The 23,276-nt window shown below is 36.9% G+C and overlaps 1 protein-coding gene across 2 annotated transcripts in view; it reads right to left on the minus strand.

Moving 5' to 3' along the window:
• Positions 1-4,453: 4,453 nt before the first annotated feature.
• The window catches only part of MIER3 (MIER family member 3), a 28,638-nt gene continuing 9,815 nt past the window's right edge, over positions 4,454-23,276 (minus strand). The window contains exons 4-13 of one of the 2 annotated variants that reach the window (XM_088827702.1): positions 19,385-19,519; positions 18,051-18,171; positions 17,080-17,165; positions 16,819-16,891; positions 14,681-14,832; positions 12,333-12,414; positions 10,843-10,934; positions 8,791-8,918; positions 8,565-8,707; positions 4,454-8,451 (exon numbers count right to left, since the gene is read on the minus strand). In XM_088827702.1, coding sequence (XP_088683828.1) covers positions 7,994-8,451; positions 8,565-8,707; positions 8,791-8,918; positions 10,843-10,934; positions 12,333-12,414; positions 14,681-14,832; positions 16,819-16,891; positions 17,080-17,165; positions 18,051-18,171; positions 19,385-19,519 — 1,470 coding nt within the window. In that variant the 3' untranslated portion in view covers positions 4,454-7,993. Of the gene's footprint in view, positions 8,452-8,564; positions 8,708-8,790; positions 8,919-10,842; positions 10,938-12,332; positions 12,415-14,680; positions 14,833-16,818; positions 16,892-17,079; positions 17,166-18,050; positions 18,172-19,384; positions 19,520-23,276 lie in introns of both variants that reach the window. The other variant, XM_055422028.2, reaches the window with a different exon arrangement.

The following is a 23,276-nucleotide window of genomic DNA, read 5'->3' on the forward strand; positions in this document are numbered from 1 at the left end:
GCACTGCAGTACTCTTGCATGGAAAATCCCATGGATGGAGGAGCCTGGTGGGCTGCAGTCCATGGGGTCGCGAAGAGTCGGACACGACTGAAGCGACTTAGCAGCAGCAGCACTTAAGTCCATGGGAGCATTTTTTCTCAGCCTCATTTGTCTTTTTTATTTGTGCCACCAGGGGAACTCACTTTGTTAAAAAGCCAAGGGCTTCCCTGGTGGCTCGGTAAAGAATCCGCCTGCCAGTGCAGGAGACACGGGTTCAATCCCTGGCCCAGGAGGATCCTACATGCCTCGGAGCAGCTAAGCCTGTGCAACACACAGGCTATTGGGCCCGCGCTCTGGAGCCCAGGAGCCTCGACTACTGAAGCCTGAGCACCCTAGAGCCCATGCTCCACACAAAAAGCCACCGCAACGAGAAGCCCAAGAACAGCAACCAGAGAGTAGTCCCCACTTGCTGCAACTAGAGAAAAGCCCTCGTGCAGTAATAAAGACCCAGTGGCACAGTGGTAAAGAATCTGCCTGCAATGCAGGAGACCTGGGTTCAATCCCTGAGTTGGGAAGATGCCCTGGAGAAGGGAAAGGCTACCCACTCCAGTATTGTGGCCTAGAGAATTCTATGGACTGTACAGTCCATGGGGTTGCAAGTAGTCGGACACGACTGAGCAACTTTCACTTCACAGCCAAAAATAAAATTATACATTCTACATATATATATATGTATATATATATATAAGCCAAGCTAGCTGATCAGGAAGATCCTATTATCCAGAACTTTAGGTTAAATACAGAAATGTAACTCCTGTGGTAGTGTTAGGTAGACTGATGTATTTAGGAGTTTAGTGTTACAATGTCAGACTTTTTAAAAATAATTCATTAAAAAATGTGTATAACAGAGTACAAATATGGTGCAACATTAATCGTTCAATCAGGATTGTTCTTTATATGCTTATTTTAACTTTTGTCTTAAAAGTTTTACTATCTTAAGTTGCAGGGAAAGTTACCATCAGTTTAAGTGTAGTATAGTGAAACATCAAATTCATCAAACATTTATTGAATGCCTACTATGTGAACAGTCCTGGAAGATTCAAAGAATAAAACAGTTCCTGCTGATAAAATGCTCACAATGGGAGAATAAAGCTTGCCCAGTATGATGACTTGGTCTGGACTAGAGGGATGAAGTTATTTTTTAAAAAGAAAACTGCTATTTTTTTTTAAATCATTTTTTCCATACTGGAATAACTTTTCAAGATTTATAAATGACTTATTTCATTTCTGACATGTTTATGAAATGTTTTTATTAATTCTACACCAGGAAACAACTTCATGGCAGTATTAGCTTTACTTGTGTACAAACAATCTCATCAAAATCTAGGTATACTATGAAGCATGTCTCTCGCTGAAGTGAATGCCAGCTATAGTATATTAAGCCTTGAAAAATGTGAGCATTTCTGATCTAGGACTAGGACTTCAGTGTCCCTGTGCAGTTTTGTTCAGAGAACCCAGCCAGCCACAGAAAAGAGAATATGGATTAGAGATCACTTACCTGGGTGGGAAATCCTAAACAGTGCTATACCACAAGGCTATTTTAAATTAAAAATGGATGTGTGTATAACAAACTACCCAATTTACAGATGCCATGCGACCTTTGAAAAAGAAAGAGAAGCAGCATGCTAGAAACACAAACCATGCATGGATGAAACGGCTTAAGGTCTACAAGTGTCTCGATCACTCTGCTCTCACTAGGCTCTCCTCCCTCCCCTAAAAGCCTAAAGGGCTGTGCTCTCATGTGGCACTCGGCTGCACACTTGGCTGTATTCAGCCAAGAAACACTGGTGTTTCTAACCACTTTGAAGACACTTCTGTTTATGTGTCCACCAGGGAGGCCTGCTCATCAAGGCTCTTTGGTGCCTGTGAATGAAGAAATGTCATTTTAGATGAGCAACCGAAGCAAAGATGTCCTCTTGTCCTTGTACAAAATCTGGACATTACGTGCCATCTGATCACTGCATATTAAGAAAGGAACTAGACAGAAAAAGCTGCGGTCAGAACAAGTGAAATACGGGGACCAAACTTGTGAAATTATGCCAAAGTGAGATATTTAGCTTGGAAGATGAAGACTTGGGGAAGTTATTTCTGGAGTCTACCAAACAGGAGACAGGGATCAAGACCATACCCAAGAAAAATAAATGCAAAAAAGCAACATGCCTGGCTGAGGAGGTCTTACAAATAGCTGTGAAAAGAAGAGAAGTGAAAAGGAAAAGATACCCATTTGAATGCAGAGTTCCAAAGAATAGCAATGAGAGATAAGAAAGACTTCCTCAGGAATCAATGCAAAGAAATAGAGGAAAACAACAGAACGGGAAGGAGTAGAGATCTCTTCAAGAAAATCAGAGATACCAAGGGAACATTTCATGCAAAGATGGGCTCAATAAAGGACAGAAGTGGTATGGACCTAACAGAAGCAGGAGATATTAAGAAGAGGTGGAAAGAATACACAGAAGCACTGTAGAAAAAAGATCTTCACGACCAAGATCATCACGATGGAGTGATCACTCACCCAGAGCCAGACATCCTGGAATGTGAAGTCAAGTGGGCCTTAGGAAACATCACTACGAACAAAGCTAGTGGAAGTGATGGAATTCCAATTGAGCTATTTCAAATCCTAAAAGATGATGCTGTGAAAGTGCTGCACTCAACATGCCAGCAAATTTGGAAAACTTCAGCAGTGGCCACAGGACTGGAAAAGGTCAGTTTTCATTCCAATCTCAACGAAAGGCAATGCCAAAGAACACTCAAGCTACCGCACAATTGCACTCATCTCACACGCTAGTAAAGTCATGCTCAAAATTCTCCAAGCCAGGCTTCAACAATACGTGAACTGTGAACTTCCAGATGTTCAAGCTGGTTTTAGAAAAGGCAAAGGAACCACAGATCAAATTGCTAACATCTGCTGGATCATTGAAAAAGCAAGAAAGTTCCAGAAAAACATCTATTTCTGCTTTATTGACTATGCCAAAGCCTTTGACTGTGTGGATCACAACAAACTGTGGAAAATTCTGAAAGAGATGGGAATACCAGACCACCTGACCTGCCTCTTGAGAAACCTGCATGCAGGTCAGGAAGCAACAGTTAGAACTGGACATAGAACAACAGACTGTTTCCAAATCGGGAAAGGAGTACATCAAGAATGTATATTGTCACCCTGCTTATTTAACTTATATGCAGAGTGCATCATGAAATACTGGAATAGATGAAGCACAAGCTGGAATCAAGATTGCTGGGAAAAATACCAATAACCTGAGACATGCAGATGACACCACCCTTATGGCATAAAGTGAAGAACTAAGAGCCTTTTAATGAAAGTGAAAGAGAGTGAAAAAGGCTTGAAGCTCAACATTCAGAAAACTAAAGTCATGGCCTCTGATCCCATCACTTCATGATAAATAGATGGGAAAACAATGCAAACAGTCACAGAGTTTATTTTCTTTGGCTCCAAAATCACTGCAGATGGTGACTGCAGCCATGAAATTAAAAGATGCTTGCTCCTTGGAAGAAAATTATGACCAACCCAGACAGCATATTAAAAGGCAAAGACATTACTTTGTCAACAAAGGTCCTTCTAGTCAAAGCTATGGTTTTTCCAGTGGTCATGTATGGATGTGAGAGTTGGACTATAAAGAAAGCTGAGTGCAGAATTGATGCTTTGAACTGTGGTGTTGGAGAAGACTTGACAGTCCCTTGGACTGCAAGGATATCCAACCAGTCCATCCTAAAGGAATTCAGTCCTGAATATTCATTGGAAGGACTGATGTTGAAGCTGAAACTCCAATACTTTGGCCACCTGATGCAAAGAGCTGAGTCATTTGAAAAGACCCTGATGCTGGGAAAGACTGAAGACAGGAAGGAGAAAGGGATGACAGAGGATGACATGGCTGGATGGCATCACTGACTCGATGGACATGAGTTTGAGTGGACTCCGGGAGTTGGTGATGGACAGGGAGGCCTGGTGTGCTGCAGCCCCTGGTGTTGCAGCGTCAAGACATGACTGAGCAACTTAACCGAACCAAACTATGAACAAGGAAGACTAGTTTACTATAAATATACTATGAAATAATAACATCTGATCAAATTTCAGATTTCAGGTCTCCCTAAATGACAACAGTTACTGAGAACAGTGTTTGAAATGGAACAGACATTCAATAAGTATTTCCTGAATGAAACTAAAAGTACATATAATCCTCACTTTGGGATAGCTAGAATTTTATTGTATTGATAGATGGACATTTATTTTAGAGGATTTAAAGAAAACTATTTTACCTATCAATTGTATTTACCTATTAAATATCTTATTTACTACATCTAAACCCAACTTAACAGTGGTTAAATATCTGCCCATGTGTTATAGCTTAAGAGTCATTAGATAAAAATCTATTTGTAGCAAATACTCACACGAACCAAGAAAAAAAAAGATTTCCAGATTTTTATTTCTGGAACTGTACACCAGGTATTAAAGTACAACAAATACAAAATAATGCTCAAAAAAATCAGTGTTTATGTACAAATATTAAAATCAATGCAACAATAGCAACTTCCTCTTGAACATCTGATACTAAAACTTGTTCTGATTGTCACTAATCAATCTCATACTCACGGCATACTTATTTCAAACCGGGACAACGGGAATCACTGGTCATCTAAGAGGAGTTTTAATATCTACCATATTTAACAATAAAACTAACAGTTTCCTCCTTTCAGTGAAAAAATTAAGAACTTTTTAAAAAACATAGTAATGTCAATATTTTTATAAATTATTTCAATTTCCATTTGTAGACAATGTGCTTTGAAACTCTGGGCAAACAATCTCCTTGGTGGTCAGGTTTATTCATTAGTTTACATTCAAAGTTGAAATATTTACTAGAGACTTTGGTTAAATTAAATAGTTTCACTATGCTCTATTAGATCTGATGTTCTCAAATATTATGACCCTCAATTGTAAAAATTAAAAAGGAAACAATTGCACAGTTCTTTGACCTAATTGTACAGACTTTAGTATTGTTTAAACAGTATTCTACATCCTTCAAGTAAATTCAGCAGTTGACCATAACAAGAGGAAAACTAAACACTGAAAAAGCTAGCATGAAAAAGTGGAGTACAACTAACAAAAGTAAAGTATTGCTATAATCACAGCACCAGTTTCACTTCTAAATGAATCCGCTGTCCTCTTCAAACCCCCTGTACATAAAAAGACACATCAGCCAACACTGCAACTGCTCACCGTGGATTTTTGGTTTGTTCATATGAAAATAACATGGCAAAGAAAAAAAAAAGAATTTATCACAGTTTGTTATAAGAATTGTGCTTAACACTTGATAATAAAGGCATTATTGTTTCTTCCTAAGACTGCAAATCAGTTATTTTCACGCTCTCAAACGCAATTCTTCTAAGAAACAGTAACAAATTCTCTGTTAAGATGCTTAAACGGAGAGGAAAAAAAACCCAGTAAATCCAGATTTAAAAGGAAATTCAATAAATAGTTATTTTACATGAATAAAGTCATAGTGGTACAATTTATGAATGTCACATCAAGCATGCACAAAAATGGTATTATACATGGAGGAAGCAGTCAGAAAATATTGAATTAGATCTAAAAAGATATGAAGAATTTACATATATATACAAAAATCTTGCAAATTATTGCCTCATTTTAACAAGGAATTAAAAGTAAACGTTACCAGCTAGTTAGCACTCTCTAAGAGGCTAAAATCAGATTGGTGTTTAAAAATCTACTAAACTAGCTGGAATTTATTTTTCTCTCATATCATTTCTGGATTTTGGTCAAAAATCTTTATTTAAATAACTAAAGTGTCCATTCAACTTGCTGATAATCAAAACTTTAGATAAGAAACACTGTTTCCATCTTATATCAAGATCCCAGCAATGCATAGATAAACTGAATATATTACTGCATCAGCTACTGAGAATGGGCATGTTCATTTAAGTGCAACTGGTATTAGCATTCAGTCATCTTTGTGTAAATTATTTTATACAGACCAGCCACTGTAAACCCAGAGTAAAAATTAAAGTTACAACAATGGAAGATTATGGCCAGTATCTTACTAAATTATAGATGTATTCATTTTTAACAAAAGAAATTAGGTTCAAAGTTTAGCACACCACCACAGCAATATGAAGCTGACAACTTGGATAAAAATATCTGAAAGCAACAAAAAGCCCAGGCTACCCATTATTTACTGTGTGCATACAGGAATGCTGACTTTAGATGTATAAATTAGAGACTTACTTTAAGTTATTAATTTAACCACTTTCGTCCACTGTGCTAAACTAACTTTTTTAGTAAATGTGCTAATGCGTAAACACTTCAAAGCAATCTTCATTAAAATGCTGCAAAGGAAAACAAGAATGCACATCATCCGAAACTAAGGATGTCATTGCAGTTCACAGTTTGTGTAATAAATACCCTCCCTTTCCATCACTAAGGTCACTACATGCTATCTATTCATCAGCACAACCTTGAAGCGACTTAGAAATATCAGCAATGGAGCCAAATATTTAAGTTTTGGCAAAGCAAGACAACTAGTAGAAATTGAAAATTTTAATTAAGACGGTGCAAAAAAAAAAAAGGGAAAATTCGGTGTTTTAACTGAACTAAAAAAGCAAAGCTTATCACATCCTAACACTGCACTACATATTGCCTGAAGTCACCTTATAACTTAAAGATGCATGTCTACGGAGCAAAAATGGCCAGAGTTTATGACAATGGTTTCTCATTCACAATGTTTAGAATAAAAATAAAAGTGAGTTTTGAGACGCATCTGAACGTCAATCACTTTTTAGAACTTAAAAGTGGTAACGTACCATTGTAGTTCAGATAGAAACTCACATTTTTTTCTTCCTAACTGGTCCAAGCTAAACAGAAAAGTTTAAATATTCTTCAAGGTTCTACTGCATTATGTGTAGGCTCTAGAAATCCCACCTAAATATTAACATCTGAACTGCAGCACTACAAAACAACTGAAAAGGTGTCCCAAAATGTAAACCAGTCTAAGTGGCAACATCCTTGGCTTTGTAGGCTGTGCCCTGCAAGTCAACTGCCTCAGGAAAAACTAAGTTATCAATGACCAGTATGATTTTTATGATTACAATCTTGATAATGGTGGACAAAACCCCATCTAAACACCATATCTTCAAATGCCAATTTTTTAGCCAATAAATGAAATTACACAGAAGTCTTCCGGCAGTAAAATGACCAATTCTGTGTAAGGTAGCCCTGGTCTAGAATTTTGAAACAGGATCCAAGCAAGCGTCTTCATAATTTGCACGCAGTTCCTCGTGCTGGCTTCTATAAAGATGGACTTGCTGTTTTGTAAACTGAAGTGCTCTAGTTGAATAACATGAGAGAAGTTTCCATTTTTAAAAAAATCCTTGCATGTTTGTGCAGTTTAAAGAAACCTACCCCTGCTTTTTATTTAATTAAGAAAATAAAACCAAAAAATGCTACATTGAGCAGGGATCAGGATCGGTACCTGTAAACATTGTTATTCCACTGCATCCATTACGGCAAAAGGAATTTACACGAATAGAAGCCACTCCATTCAGTTCAGAACATCTGTGCTGGTTTTGAGCTGGTGGCCTCTGTCTACAGGTTTTAAAATTGGGAGTGAGGGCAGTGGGGAACAGAAAAGAATAGAAAAAGAAGGGAGTGGGGAAGAGGTATTGGGGATGAGGAAGAGATAAGCAGAGCTTAAAGCTGCACCACAGAGTTCAATCTTAGTTCCCAACTCTGCTGATCATAGTTCATCTCCACATTTATGGATTGAAAATGAAAATACTCTTGATAAATCAAGATATAGTTCTATACATACTGACATCACTGATGTCATAGTGAAAAAGTTCAAACTTCCAGTGAAAGACTAAGCAAACCCGACACTTTCCTGGTATTGGTACTGCACACCCACCATTCCTGGGCCCTGCACTCGCTTCATTCAGAGTGCAGGGCGGCATGCTGATGCAGAGCGTGGGCACTGATGAAACCATTGGTCTCGTTGGCAGACAGACTGCCAAAGTCAGCCACAGACACGGCCATTTTGGCACTGGTGATATGATGTGTGTGATTTTCAAAGTCCACACCCAAATTATTTACAGAAACCTCATTCATAAAGGATTCAGGAACAGCAATGCCCATTTTCAATCTCTTTGCTGGTCTTTCTGACTCTTCACTGCACATGTTCATGGGGTTCAGCTCTGAGTGATAAAATCCAGTCTCAAATAAATTAAAACAATCACTTTCCCCATTGCTGGGCAGGGTGAGTAACTCCTCCGTTACAACAGGCACATGATTGACTTGTCCACGGGGCGTGTTGCCCAGTGGAGGAAAGCTATCATCCAAACAATTCACATCCGTTGGATTGCAGACGGTCGCTACACTGTTGGTCAGAGCTAAAAAGAAATGAGAAATGGTTCCAGTAAGTGGTCCTACATCATGTGACAAAGAGGATATAATTCTGTCCCACATTACACTAAAAAATGCAAAAAGATGCTCATGTTCTTACCTGTCAAATCACTGGCAGTGAAAGAGTTGAGAATGTTTAGCTGTTGATCAGGTACAGGCTCAGGTCGGTTAGAAGTTAAGGCTGAAGAATTTACTGTCCCACCCAGAGCTTCTGTTTCATCCACCAAACGATCCATATAGTCCCTAAAACACACACCCAAATAATGTTGTGACTGTGTATCACAGTTAAAAACAAAAATCCCTGAAGTTAAGCCCACGGTACTTACGTAACTCCAGGGTGATGGTTATATCGTTTCTTTCCAAATTTTGTCTGCTGAGCAAAGTAATCATAACGCTCAGATTTCTTCCACATATAGTAAAACGCTACACATTCAGCAACTGTTCTAGTTCTCACCTAATAAAAACAAGGTGAATTTTGTTTAAAAACCAAAAAATTCTACATTTTTAGTAACTTTTTTTTAACACCCATGGGTCTTATTTTCTATCTTCCTAATTATGAAATTCTGAACACATTACTAGTAAACTGTCTTTATTTTCACACTATTTAATAATGAGCTACCTTCCAAAGCCCAAGGCTTTTTATTTAAATCAGAATATAATAATAATAATAAATGTGCATCCAGAAATTATCTTACACCTTTACTGAAAATCTTAAAACACTGATATACTTTACTTTTCTTCACTGAACTTTCACCATGATTCTGACTGTACCAAGGGTACTTGTTAACCCTGAGTGATCCATGAATGAGCCTCAATGGGATGTAGTAATTCCCAAAATGTCACTCAAGTACACTTTTCTGGGGAGAAGGGTGCAGCTTCATCAGATTACCAAAGAGCTCCATGACCCAAAAGAGACTCCGTTTGCAAAGGGATCAGTACTTAACCGCATCTGGATTTTAAGGTGATTGCCAGCTAAAGGCAAGATTTTTCCTTTATCATGCATTTGGCTCTTAACTGCAACAAAGTCTGATAGAAAATCAACAATGATAATAAAATTTGAGCCTCATTCAACTTGGCTCCACATCCAGTCTAGGGTTTCTCTAATTATACACAGCTAAAGGTATAAATTCAGACGTATAGAAAAAAATTCCATATTTTTTTCCCAATAAACACTTTCTCCCCTGCTTAATTACCCAATAAGGAAGTTTCAGAACCTCTATTGTGATTTAGTGGCTTTGTTATAAGATCATAAGGAACAAGCATTTTAAACCAAGAAATAAAGTATATATACCTTTCAATAAACACATTAACCGTAAGTCTCCAAAACTTGAAAGCAATCAAGATGTCCTTCAAATGGTAAATGGATAAACAAACTGGTATATCCATACAATGGGATATTATTCAGTGATAAAAAGAAACGAGCCACAAAAAATCATGGAGGAACCTTAAATGCATATTACTTAAGTCAAGAAGCCAATCTGCAAAGGCTACATACTGTATGATTCCAATTATATGACACAATTTTTAGATCAGTGAAACTATTCTGTAGGATACTACAGTGGTGGATAGGTATCATCATACATTTTTCAAAATCCATAGAATATATAACACAAAGAGTGAACCCTAATGTAAACTATTAACTTTGGGGGATAAAAATATGGCAATGTAGATTTATTAGCTGTAACAAATATACCACTCTGGTGTGGGATGTTGATGGAGGAGGAAGCCATGTATGTGCAGGAACAGGAAACACATGGGACTTCTCTCTACTTTCTCAATTTGGTTATGAACTTAAAACTGCTCTAAAAAATAAAGGCAATTTTTTAAAAAGTGTGTATATATTCTAAAAAGCTTGAGATAATTATATCTCATTAAAATATGATTTATTCTTTTTGTCCTAAGGAAACAAAGATTCTGAAATATTTAACTGGACATTCAATGCCTATTGCTATTCAATATTCTAGCCCTACTGCTTTTTAAACTAGATTTTACATTTCAGAGCAGTATTGGGTTTGTGGCTCAGATGGTAAAGAATCTGCCTGCAATGTAGGAGACATGGGTTCAATTCCTGTGTCAAGAAGATCCCCTGGAGAGGGAACTGGCAACCCACTCCAGCATTCTTGCCTGGAGAATCCCATAGACAGAGGATCTTGGCAGACCATGGGGTCACAAAAGAGTCGGACACAACTGAGCGACTAGATGACATGACGTTAAATTTACAGAAAGACTGATGAGAAAGTAATCAATATGTTAATAGCATGGGAGCATTAACAAGTTATAGCTTTTTTCCCCCACACAAGTGACTTATAAATTAGTTGCTTATATTCGTTGCAATCACTAAGCAATTTTTCTGTTTCTGTCTAATTTGCCTAACTTACCTTATTCTTCTGTATAAGATGAAAATCTTTTCCAAAAAGCATGAGTGCATGTTCAAAGCTCCGGCATTCTTCTTCTGTCCATGCAGTCATTCCTTCTAGAGAAATTTTAAAACAAAATAAATTGGCCTCAAAACTCATATATACAAATCACTGATTTACTTACAGTATGGTTTCCTATAGAAGACTATAAACTTCTACACACACACATATACAAGTCCTTACTAAAAGTATGCTTTTAGTAATCCTAACTAAAAAAATTTAGAATACCAAAATGTAAACATTGGGTTTTGTTCTCTGTATAATGAGACAAGAATTTACTTTTTTTCCTACAATTTATGTTCATTGTTTTTCTGATTTTTTTTTTTAAAAACAATGAGCATTTTTAATTAGAAAAAAGTAAAATGTTATTTCCTCTATGGAAAAAAAAGCCTTACTTAGGTCTTACATCAAAATCATTTATGGTCTCTTTAATTAGAGACCATAAATAATCAACACATATTTATTTAAAGTCAGTTTGCAGAGTGCTATACTGCAGAAATATAAAGGGAATAAAAAACAGCTTATGCTCTCAGGAGACTTAAGTCCCATTCAACTTCCCAGCAGATATTAATACTGATGAATTAAATCTACTTGAAGCAGAGACCTGAAGTGCCTCACTCACAATGGAGAACTGGTCCCCAAAGCCATTCATAGTAGTCCACCACAAAGGTGAAAAACAGTTTGACTAAAAAAGAAAATCTTAGAAACCCTGAAGTAAAGAAAAATTAAATGCACTTAGCTTTTCATAGTTTTGAGAGCTTAAAATAATTTTTTTTTCAAAAAAGCAGCTATTACAAGGAAACCTTTCAAGAGACTATTTCACCCACAAGTTTCGATGCATTGTTTTCAGCTTTTATATTTTTCCAAGTTTATTTATATTCTATTATTAAGCATTATTTCACTCTATATATACTTAATGAAAGCTATGGTGCATGTAATCCATTTATATGACAAAAAAACTGAAATTAAAGTTAACCATTTTCCTTGACACACACAAATCAAAACCTAAGCACTAAAAAAATTTGTTACATGATTACTAAAAATATACTTCTTGCATGTTTATTATACATGTTTGGAATATATTATATGTTTCTTTTTTAATTTTTTAATCTCCTTTTCATTTCCTGTCTGGTTTGAGAAAAAGAAAAAACAACTTTTTCCCCCAGTGAAAACATAAAATCATTCTTATTAATTACTTTGGATATACTGTCATCTCTGGGGTCTGCTTTGTTCTGGAGGTGACGGGGGGTAACTAATTTGTATTTGAACAATCTCTGGTATGCCTAAAAATAGAAGGCAAGAAAAGGAAAAAATCATTTGCTGTGAAGATGAACACAGATCTTACACAAAAGTGTGACAGGACTGCTCTGTCCTTTATGATACTTTGCTTATTCTGATCCCCCAAGACCAGCCCCTGTCCTTTCCCTCTCTTGATCCCAAGTGTTTCTTACCTTGAGATGCCTTTCCGTTGCAGCAGTATCTTTCGATTGCTTCCTTTATATTATGGTTACACTTGAGAAGTTCATATAATGCCTAGGGGAAAGGGGAAAAAACTATTCAATAAAACTAACCAAAAGTTCATACTTAGCATTAAAAACAAACACACACACAAACAAAAACATGTGCATTGTAAGAATCCTGACAAATACCAGCTGAAATGCTAATTTCAGAACATCTGAAGCGTATGTCTGCCAGACATTTAATTTATCCTATACACTGACTCAGGTATCCCAGAAGTGTTTTCATTCTCACTCTACTGCTCAGAAGTGATCTACCAGTATCATTCCTCGCTTTGTTTAATTGCTAGATCTTCTGTGCTGGGAGAATTCTCCTATTTTAGATGTTTATTTCCAGTTGGAAAAAGATAGAACCATGGTCTCGTCTCTTGTTACCACCTACTCCCTGACTTTTAGAGTTTTAATAACAGACAACAGCAGCAGGCCTACAGTAAAAGGATAGATATTTTAATGATTGGAGTTTATAATGGTCTTAGTTATTTCCATCTACTATGGAAGATACCATTTTTTAAAAATTAGAATTTCTTTCCATTAAATCTGTTTGGAATTATGAATATACTAAATAGCAGCAGTCAGAACTCAATTGAAAGTTAACTAATAATCTACTTTGTCAAGTAAGTTTCAAGAAAGGCAAGTATATGAGTAAACCTATTAACACATTAATAGGTTAATAATCAATATATCAATCATCAACCATTAAAAACAATCTCAACAGTTGCTAAAAAAGCTTCAGATAAATCAGCACCTTATTGTCTTATTTTTAAAAAGACAAAAAGTGTAGCAGTTATAAGTAGCTGGATATTATCTTATTCTAAGAAAACAGCCGGCATCAAACCATGGCTGGTATTATGCTTAATGTAAAAACCTGAGGTGGTATTCTGTGGTCACTCACTCAGCTCTGTCTAGCTCTCTGCAACCCCAGGGACTATAGCCCACCAGGCTCCTCTGTCCAAAGGATTTTCCAGGCAATACCAGAGTGGGTTGTCATTCTCTTCTCCAGGGGATCTTCCCAACCCAGGGACTGAATCCAAGTCTCTTGTGTCTCCTGCATTGGCAGGATTCTTTACCACTGGGCCACCTGAGAAGCTCTTTCAATAAAAGCAGGCCTCAAACCACTATTACTACCAAAAGTTTCCGAGAGTTATGGCTAATGTAGGAGGACATATAATAGGAATAAGAGATATAATAATGGTGAGGAAGGAATAAAAGTCTAATTCAATAATAACTTTAAACCTAAGAGAAACAACTGAAAAATCATTATACTAAATTAGTTTCAATAGTTTCAGGAAAAAAAATTTTAATCTATATATTTCTCTAAATCAATAATATACAAATACAAATATACTAGAGATCCCATTTACAAAGCTAAACACACACACACGCTTCAAGACAATGAAGAATCAATTAGACACATGTGATATTTAAACAAAAACATTCAAGTGATTAAAACAATCAAATAAACAGAGGATCAGATCATGCTCTTCAAGTAGAAGGTTTAATGTTTTAAAGGTACTAATTCTTCCAAAAATAATTTACAGTTTTAACAAAATATCAGTAGAAAAATCCAACAGGATTTCCTTTTGACAGCTGACAAAACTGCTCTTAAATTCAGCTAGTATGGCTTCTCTATGTTATTTGGAAATTCAAGTTTGAGTCCACCTATCTCTGGGCACCCATTAGTCAGGATTAACTAGACTAGTAATAACAAGTGAAAAGGTATATGAGAGGGGCAAAACAATGCCAGAGAGAAAAAACCCCGGTAGACCATACTCCTACGCTTATCCCACATACCATCAGAAGACTGCTCTGCATCTACAAGTACACAGTATTTAACAGATACCCCTAAAGCAAATTTATACACACTTAATAGACATTAACTTTAACCACTTCCTTAATAAAGTTCAAGAATAATCCAAGAAGTAACTTCATTGTAAAATCTCAAAGTCCAATTACAGAGAATGTCTAAATATACAATGGAATATACAGTCACCAAGAATGAACTGTTAAAGAAATCTCAATAGCAAATAAAATGAGATTAAGGGATTAAAAGGATACAAAATGGTATCTAAAGTAGAGTATATGTGTGTATAAAGGGGAAAAAAAGCCAGAAGACATGAACGGTTATCATTAGGTCCTGGGGTTTTTTTAAACCAGTATCTTCCAAGTTTCAGAATCAGAAAGAGACAGCCAGTTCATACATTAAAAATATTTTAATCAAATATAAGAATATCAAGAAGATACTACATTAGTTAGCTGCTACTTCAACAAAAATTGATGTATACCTGTTCATTGTCCCTTGTATGTGTTCCTGCAGAAATTCGATCCATTATTTTTTCATTTCCAGTTCTTAATGAGGTCTCAACAAGGTACTCCTTAACTTTGCTCTCCAAAACCACACCAGGACGCCAAAGTAACTGGTCTTCATTTTCATACACTGATAAAGAAAATCCCATTAACACATTAAATGTATCAACACACTACAAGACGTACACAAATGTTCTCCCTTTTCCTATACAAGTAACTAACTTTGAAGACATCTGATTGTCTGGCAATCAATAAAGGTTTAAAACAATTTTTTTTAAAACTTTATTAAGGACCAAATATTCCAATGACTAAAGCAAGCAGGTTTTTTTGGTGGTTGGCTTTACCAAATTAGAGGCTTTCTATGTAGTCTAATAGAGACTTTTCTAAGCAGTCTAATATAAAACCCAGAAGTGGTATCTTACATTCTTCTAATGAGGGGGTAAAAGTAACCTGTGTAAATTCAGTAATAACTTTACTGAAAATTTCTCTTTAACTCCCTAAATGACTCTATGGAATGTCTAGAGGTTAAAAATTGCAAACAAATTAAAACAAACCAACAGAAATAAAAATATCAACCAGTAATGAAGTAACTAGGAAAGATCTATCTTTCCTTTAATATACTGATGAAAAATGGAAAAGAATGGCAAACAGTAAGAGAAGCAAAGTTTCCACCTTTTAAAGAAGCTCATACTTAATAAGCAAATGTCACTAAAACAAACTGTGTATTTTATTAATGCAAACACTGCTGCCATTCTCAAAGCTTCCACTCCACACTATACAGTCACACAGATGGCCCAAGTATTTCTCCCATTGCTTCAACGTCAATCCATTCTTTAAGTGTATAATAATTACTAAATATAGCTAATGAAAGTAATTTACTGAGAGCTCACTATACGGAGACCATAATAAGTGCTTTACACTCACGACTGTATAAGCAGGCACTACTACTCCCAGTGAGCAGGAAATTAAAAATAAAGCGTGCCTCTGAAGCAAAACACTGAACTTTTGAGGTAAGTTTCTGGAACTAGTTTCTTTATTCTTTGGTCAAAACTTAAATAGGTAAAATAGTCTGAGTTTATCTCCTCATAAGAGGGAGAAGGTACATGCTTCTGTCTGAAGGGCAGAACTGAGTGAATATCACCTCCACTATGTCTCATCTAAGGGCTGGCTGCTGCTGAGCATGGACTCTGCCCACGGCCAAATCTATGTGGTTTCCAAGTTGAGCTAGGAAAGTATACCTGGATTTTTACTTCTCACCACCTCATCCATCCACATTTTCAGAACTAGCTATAGTTACAATCTGCCAAAAATGTGAGGAAAACTGATTACACTTAAGTAGGAGTGTGTAACAAAAGCAGCAGAATCCTTGAAGAGAAGTCAAAGTTGCTCAGTTGTGTCTGATTCTTTGTGACCCCATGGACTATACAGTCCATGGAATTCTCTAGGCCAGAATACCGGAGTGGGTAGCCTTTCCCTTCTCCAGGGGATCTTACCAAGCCAGGGATTAAACCCAAGTCTTCCGCATTGCAGCCGAATTCTCTACCAGCTGAGCCACAAGGGAAGCCTGAGAATACTGGAGTGGGTAACCTATCCCTTCTCCAGCGGATCTCCTTGACCCAGGAATTGAACGGGGGTCTCCTGCATTGCAGGTAGATTCTTTACCAACTGAGCTATCCGGGAAGCCCTGAATCCTTACATTCTATCTTTTCAGGGCTGGGGCAAGGGAACTTCTTCCAGCTTCATTTTTCTTAAGCATTTCTTCCCCAAAAGATTTTATCCCCACTGTTTTCATTATCTCGGGTGATACAATGCTACCAGCTCCCACTGCAGTGGGATGTAGGCCAAAGAGTTGTACATTAAGAGCAGCTCCACTATTTTAACAGGTATTAGCATGCTAAGAAGCACCACAAGAGGTGGGGGGATGGAGGAGGTGAGCAGTGGTTCTCTGAGTCTCATGGTTAATTGTGATACGTTATTCCTAAGTCAGGCTAATTCTTCCCCTACTCCAAATCTATCTTTACACTCATAGGATGAGTATACAATCAGATACTGAGATAAACATATTCAGAGATAACTTGGCTTACCAAATATTATCAAAATTAAAAGCCTTTCTTACCTTTCTCATTACCAGCATACTCTCCGAGATAAGGTGGAATCTCTGCTTGATATTGTAAACCAATCATTATTTCCTTCAGAAAAATTTAGAAATAGAAACAACTTATTATAAAAATAAATACTGGGAAAAAAGTTCCAATTCATTCATCAGTTACTACAAGTCCAAAGTTATCTTGGAAAATTACCTTAAATTATTTCAGAAATGTTTTTAAAAGCTACTTTAAGCCAAATGATCTAAAGTTGCAATGGTAACTTAACATACCTTCCTCAGATCTTCAGGTGAGTTACCGCTGTCTGTTTCAACATCTTCAACCTCTGATTCTTTATCTCCATCACACGTAGTATTTGCTTAAAAGAAGAAAATTAAATTTTTAAAAAGTGTTTTGTTGCCTTTCTTTGCAGCACCTGAAAGAATGGCTGATATTTTCTGATAAAAATTTGCAGAATAAACGAGATTAGCACAAATACACTAAACTTCTTGTACTATTCTCATTTTTACACAAGTCAAGACATTGAAAACATGAAGAAAATGCATGTTATTGTTATAATTATTTGGTGTACAATCAGATAGTTTGGAGAGGCAAGAGGAGAAAGCAGAGCACTGGACTACACTGATCACATTAATCCAGAGAGAGACAATCACAGAGTGGCACATGAGTTCATAAAAACAGCCTTTTTGCACACGTATGTGTATTGTATTGGAGCTTGTTAACTGAACAGTTCTTCAACCATAAAAATACCTGAGAAATATGCAAAACTGAATGTAAGAAATTATTTCAGTCCAAAGACCTTTTAAATATTGCTGACATACATTAAAAGATAACACCAAGGAATTAGAAGGAAAGCATTAAATAAATCACTAAAACTACAAAAATACTGTTGGCAACTGATGGCAGTCTTCAAAACCAGGGCAGTAGGAGCTTTTTAACAGAAACCTAAAAAATGTCTATAAAATTTCATGGCTGAACCAAGACTGGTTGCCTTAGCAACAGATGAGTCTTGAGGAAGAAAACAGCTTTGCAAAACCAAACAAATGCTTTCATTTTTAAACAGCATATTAGTTTACATCTCTCCCAATAAAAAAGGTTATAATCTTATTCAGATTATAATAGTATTTTATTTCAGTTAAGTAAAACACTTAAAATATTCTGATGAAAACTACATTACAGAACAAAATGTACTCAAGCCAGAGTATCAGTGCTACTACTACTCAGTAATGATTGGATTTCTTACATCGTAAAGGCCTAGGGAAGAAGTCAGAAGTTTCATGGGAAGTCACAGATGGAGTCAGATCATCTGCAGAAGACTGAGTTTCTTCATCATCACCTGACAATAGGTCTTTTGCTATTTCCTCCTATAAGAAGAGGAATGCAATGCTAGGGTTAGAAATAATTATATCCCATCAATATTGGAAAAAAATCTTTATAACATTATTCATAAACATAATGGTATTATAATACAGTTAAGAACTATTAATAGTTGAAGCCTCAGTTTTGAGAAAAGTAAATTTGAAATTCTCCTATAATTTACTTCATGTACATAATTATTTAATAACATTTACTACTTAAGTATATATAATATCTAATGACCCATACTATTACACATTTATGATAAAACAATCTGCCCAATTTGTGGGTATGCAGATAACTTATCTAAAGTGACAAACTAATTTTTAGTGAATTTACAACAAAAATAATCTTACTTCTAAGCAGTTAAAAGTTAAAATTCACTTTCTGCCAACTTAAATACTAAAACAAAACAGTCTCCAAACTCCACTCTTTCAGTAACTTTAAAAAGTTCAACTAATGTACCACTCAGACTAGTAATATAATTTTGAAAGAAACAGTTCTGAATTAGATATTATGTAAGTGTATAGTCATCCTTGTGCCTGGCACACAGTAGGCACTCAATATCTGCTGAATGACTATGGCCATTAAGGTCTTTGGTACATTATCATCACTTTTGAAAAGTGGAGACAACACAACTCACAGGAAGAGGTTCCAAGATGTGGATTCCTCTTCCTGCTTGAGACCTGAAAGTCAAGGAAAGCTTCCCAGGGATCCATCAGCAGAGACCATGACTATGAATTTTCCTCGCCAGGGATTGGCCACCCCTACAACCAGCCTATGTTAAAGACGTACCACTGAGGTCTTGGCTGCTATGGCCGCTGTCACTCCCAGAGCCCAAGAAAACAGAACTTCTCTCCAACCACTCCATGCCTAAGCCAGCTTGTTTGAAAACTTCTGGGGATCTATTAATCAATGCATTCATGTGTCCACAGGATCAAAAGAAGTTAGGGCAAAATCTAAGTGTAGATATAATATATCTACACAGGAAAGATAAAAAGTTATGGAAGAAAACTCTAATATTCAAATTATTATGAAGTTATTACCACTTTTAAAGTAGTGAGATCAAAGCCAAACAATATTCAAATCAGTCACCAAAATGACAAGAGCAACAGTCCACAAGAAATTTACAATTCAGAATTACGAAATACTTTAAAGAAACTAATAAAAGCAGTCAATGGTAACAGATCTGGAATTATTCTTCTGCATGCTCCCACTTACTTTGTCTAGTGTCATATCTGGGAGTTCATCTGCAAGTTCACTTGGAGAGCTATTTGCACTGGAATTTGCAACAGCTGGAATTGTAGGTTCATAGCCATAGAATGCCAATAAATCTTCTAGAGGCATGTTTCCTTCCTATTCAAGCCAGAGTACAAACATGAACTCAGTAGATGCCACAATGCTGAACAGCAGATAAACCATGATGCCATTAATGTTCATAAAGCACATATATCAAAAGAGCAGTACCAAATAAAAAACCAAGTTTTAGTTTTGCTTTTTATACAATATACAGAAAACAGGATCAAATACTAAGAGCTGTAATTAATATATGAACAAAAATCTAGCAATTAACACCTTAGTTTTCATTTTCTAGCATCATTTTACTTTTTAAAAACTTTGTCAAATATTTGCATACTTTTTCTTCCACTTTTCATTACTATATTCATCTTGAAGAATGACTTCATATAATTTTTAGCTTGTTTCCCTGCAATTAACAGTTGACCACTTGATGTATTCTTTGTGTTAATAGGAAGACACCGAAGAAACCTTGGCTGAACATTTATGAACACTATTATGTTTATATATTAATGTTCAAAACACAATTATCCTTTGATATTCCTACTACTGTACCTACATTCTCTACCAGCTATTCTTTCCCCCACAACTTTCTGATGAAGTTTGCATTACCACCAGCTTACAGATGAGAAAACTGGGGCTTAATTCTGCATCTGAATGCCAGGCACTCTAGCTCTCTTACTGGCGATGCTGCTTTGATAAAATTACATACTCTGCCTGTGTTATGAATACTTATGCAATGCCATATAGTGGCACTCAGTCAGTTTTTCCCCTCCACTAATCTGAAAATAAGTGCTATATTTCCTTTTTAAAAATATTTTAGTTCAACCACAAAGTGCATAGAACCATTTATAACTATCATTTAAATAACTTCAAAATCATACACCCCTACTTGTATATCACAGAGAACTCGGTGCTCTGTGGTGACCTAAAAGGGAAGGAAATCCAAAAGAGAGCGGAGACATGTATATGTTTGGCTGATTCACTTTGCTGTACAGTATAATCTAATATAACATGGTAAAGAAATTATATTCCAATAAAAAAATTTTATAAACCCATACATCGATGAACTAGCTAATTTCTTAAATATTTTGAAGATGTTTACATCCATCTATAAAGAGGTTTGCTTTTAAAACTTGCTTACGGTTCAGTTTTCCCCTTAAGAAAACATCTAACTTATGAAGCAAACAGCATGAAAATGTGAAGCAGAGTACGCAAAAGACACCCAGTTGACCAAAACAGTGAGCTAAGGAGGACCAGTGATGCCCACCAGAGCCCACAGGGGACACAGGTTCTGGAGATCCCTAAGAACTGGCCTTCACTTTTATAGCTGGGCTTCCCTGGTGGCTCAGACAGTAAAGAATCTGCTCACAAAGCAGGAGACCTGGGTTCGATTCCGGGTCAGGAAGATTCCCTGGAGAAGGAAATGGCAACCCACTCCAGTATTCTTGCTTAGAGAATCCCAGGCACAGAGGAACCGGGAGGGCTACAGTCCATGGGGTCGCAAAGAGTCAGACACGACTGAGTGACTAACACACTTCTGCAGTCTAGAACTTACATTCTGCACTATACCTGAATGAAACAGGTTCATGTTATGAGCTTAGAATAAGGTATATGACAAAAGGCTAATTTGTAAATTTGCAATAGGAGACACGCACCTTTCCAATGACCACGCCATTCATGAAATCTTTTCAGCTTGGAACTGAAATCAGTCAAAACTGCTTCACAAGCATGGACAAATTCAGCACAAATTAAGCTGTATGGTGGGAATGAACAGAAGTTAACCCATGCTATGGGAAAACTTCATGAATTATTTCTCCAAAGAATGCCTCGAAGGTGCCAGAACCACCATGAGAATTTCTCCGGTCCTGCTCCTTATAATGTCCACACAGCCCATTCCCTTTCATTCACACTACTTATGAGACTGGGTTGCAGCCCTGCCAACCACCTGTTAGCAATATTTCTCCAAAACTTTAAAGTTTCAGATTCCCTCCATGTACTGGAGAGATGGCAATTTTCACTCCTCATGCACTGATAGTCCACCTTACCATCAACACAGCATTTATTGGGTTCGAGGAACTGTGTGGAAGACTACCAGCTATAGAAAAAGAAATTTTCAAAAAAAAAAAACCAAACAATTCCTGCTCTCAAGGAATTCAGTCTTGGTGGAAGGAACTGATAAGCTAACAATTATAAAACACCATGACAGCTGCAATAATCAATTCTGGAACTGGTGCTATGAAATGGTGGGAAGGAAGACCTACTCTCCAGAACTTAATAGTATACGCTAGGGAAGTGTCACACAGAGGATAATGACCGAGCGAAGTCTCGAAAGACGAAGAAGCTTTTAACAGATGAGGGTTGTATACTAGGGACTTGTGGTTCGTCGTCAGAAACACTGACTGAGTAGTGCCTGCCAGGAGGCAGGTGCCGCTATGAAACACAGGTCTCACCCTTCTACAACTTACAGATGAGGGGGGATACTGACAATACTCAAATACAAAACTGCCAATTATCATGAGTGCAAAAGAAACAGTCCTGAGATACAGAATTATGTGCAGAGCCTATTGTCGTGGGGTTGCAGAGGAAGACAAGTGACCTTCAGCTGAGGGCCGAAATCTGAGAAGTGACCAATCAATCCTGTGAAGGGCATTCCAGGCAAAGGAAACAACACATTTGAGGCCTGAATGTGGTTTTCCACTAAGCCAATGGCCAGAACACGAAGAGTAGAGTGAAGAAAGGATCAAGAGGAGATCAGAAAGAGAAACAGAGGCAGATCACGAAAGGCTTCTCGGCAAAGAAACTTGGAATTTATTCCCAAGGCAATGGGAAGCCACTGGAGAATTATAAAACTAGAATGACATGACTCGTAAATCCTGAGCAGCTGTATGAAGAAAAAATTGCAGGAGGTGGAGAGATAAGAGAAAAGCAAGGAGACCACTTGGGAGACTCATGCTGGGCTAGTGATACAGACTTGGAAAGAAGCAAATAGGTGAGATACATTCTGAGGTGGGAATCAAATGGACTATGGAGTAAAAGGGAGAAAGAAGGACAACTCCCCAGATTTCTATCTGAGCAACTAGGTGGTGGTGACTTTTATTGAGACAGAAAAGACTAAAGGACAGGAAGGCTGATGAAGGAATTAAGGAGTTCTGCAGAGGACACAAGTTAAGTGTGAGAGGACTATGAAACATCCAAGTGGAAAAGTCAAGCTGGATGAGAGCCTGGAGCTTGGAGGATCAGGCTGGGCTAAAGATACAAATCTGGCATTCATTAGCATCTAGATGATATTTAAAGCCACAGGAGTAGATGAGCTCATTTAGGGAGAGTAAAGAGAAGGGGATCTATGTTTTACTATAAGAATTTTCAGATATACTACCCTATAGGCAATGGGATACGTCTGGAAAATTATGGACATGATTTTCATTCTGAAAATAATGTCCTGGGAGAGTAGAAGAATAAGAGCCTGAATTAAAGAAGGGAATTATCCAAGCAAAATTAAGAAAAAAGAATCTGTTTCTTGACTTACTTGATAGAGGGAATGTAGATAACACAGTAGTCTAGGCAGATTCCCCATTTCTGGCCTGAGAAGGTTAAATAGCTACAGTGCAAGTGTGAGACCAAAACAAAAGACAAGTAAGTGGGATGGTAGATGATGGTTTAAGGTGAAAGCTGAAGCAATGGGCTTGAACGAGTCATCCAGAAAAGGCAGAGAGAGTGAGAAACACAGAAGTTAGAACCCTGGGGACAGGGTCTAATTGATGATACTCATCAATAGGGGTAAATAGAGTAAAGCCCATAAATACAATGGAGAGAG

Source organism: Moschus berezovskii, chromosome 18 (genome assembly GCF_049115385.1).
Source record: "Moschus berezovskii isolate FMDL1 chromosome 18, NW_MosBer_1.0, whole genome shotgun sequence".
Taxonomy (NCBI): Eukaryota; Metazoa; Chordata; class Mammalia; order Artiodactyla; family Moschidae; genus Moschus; species Moschus berezovskii.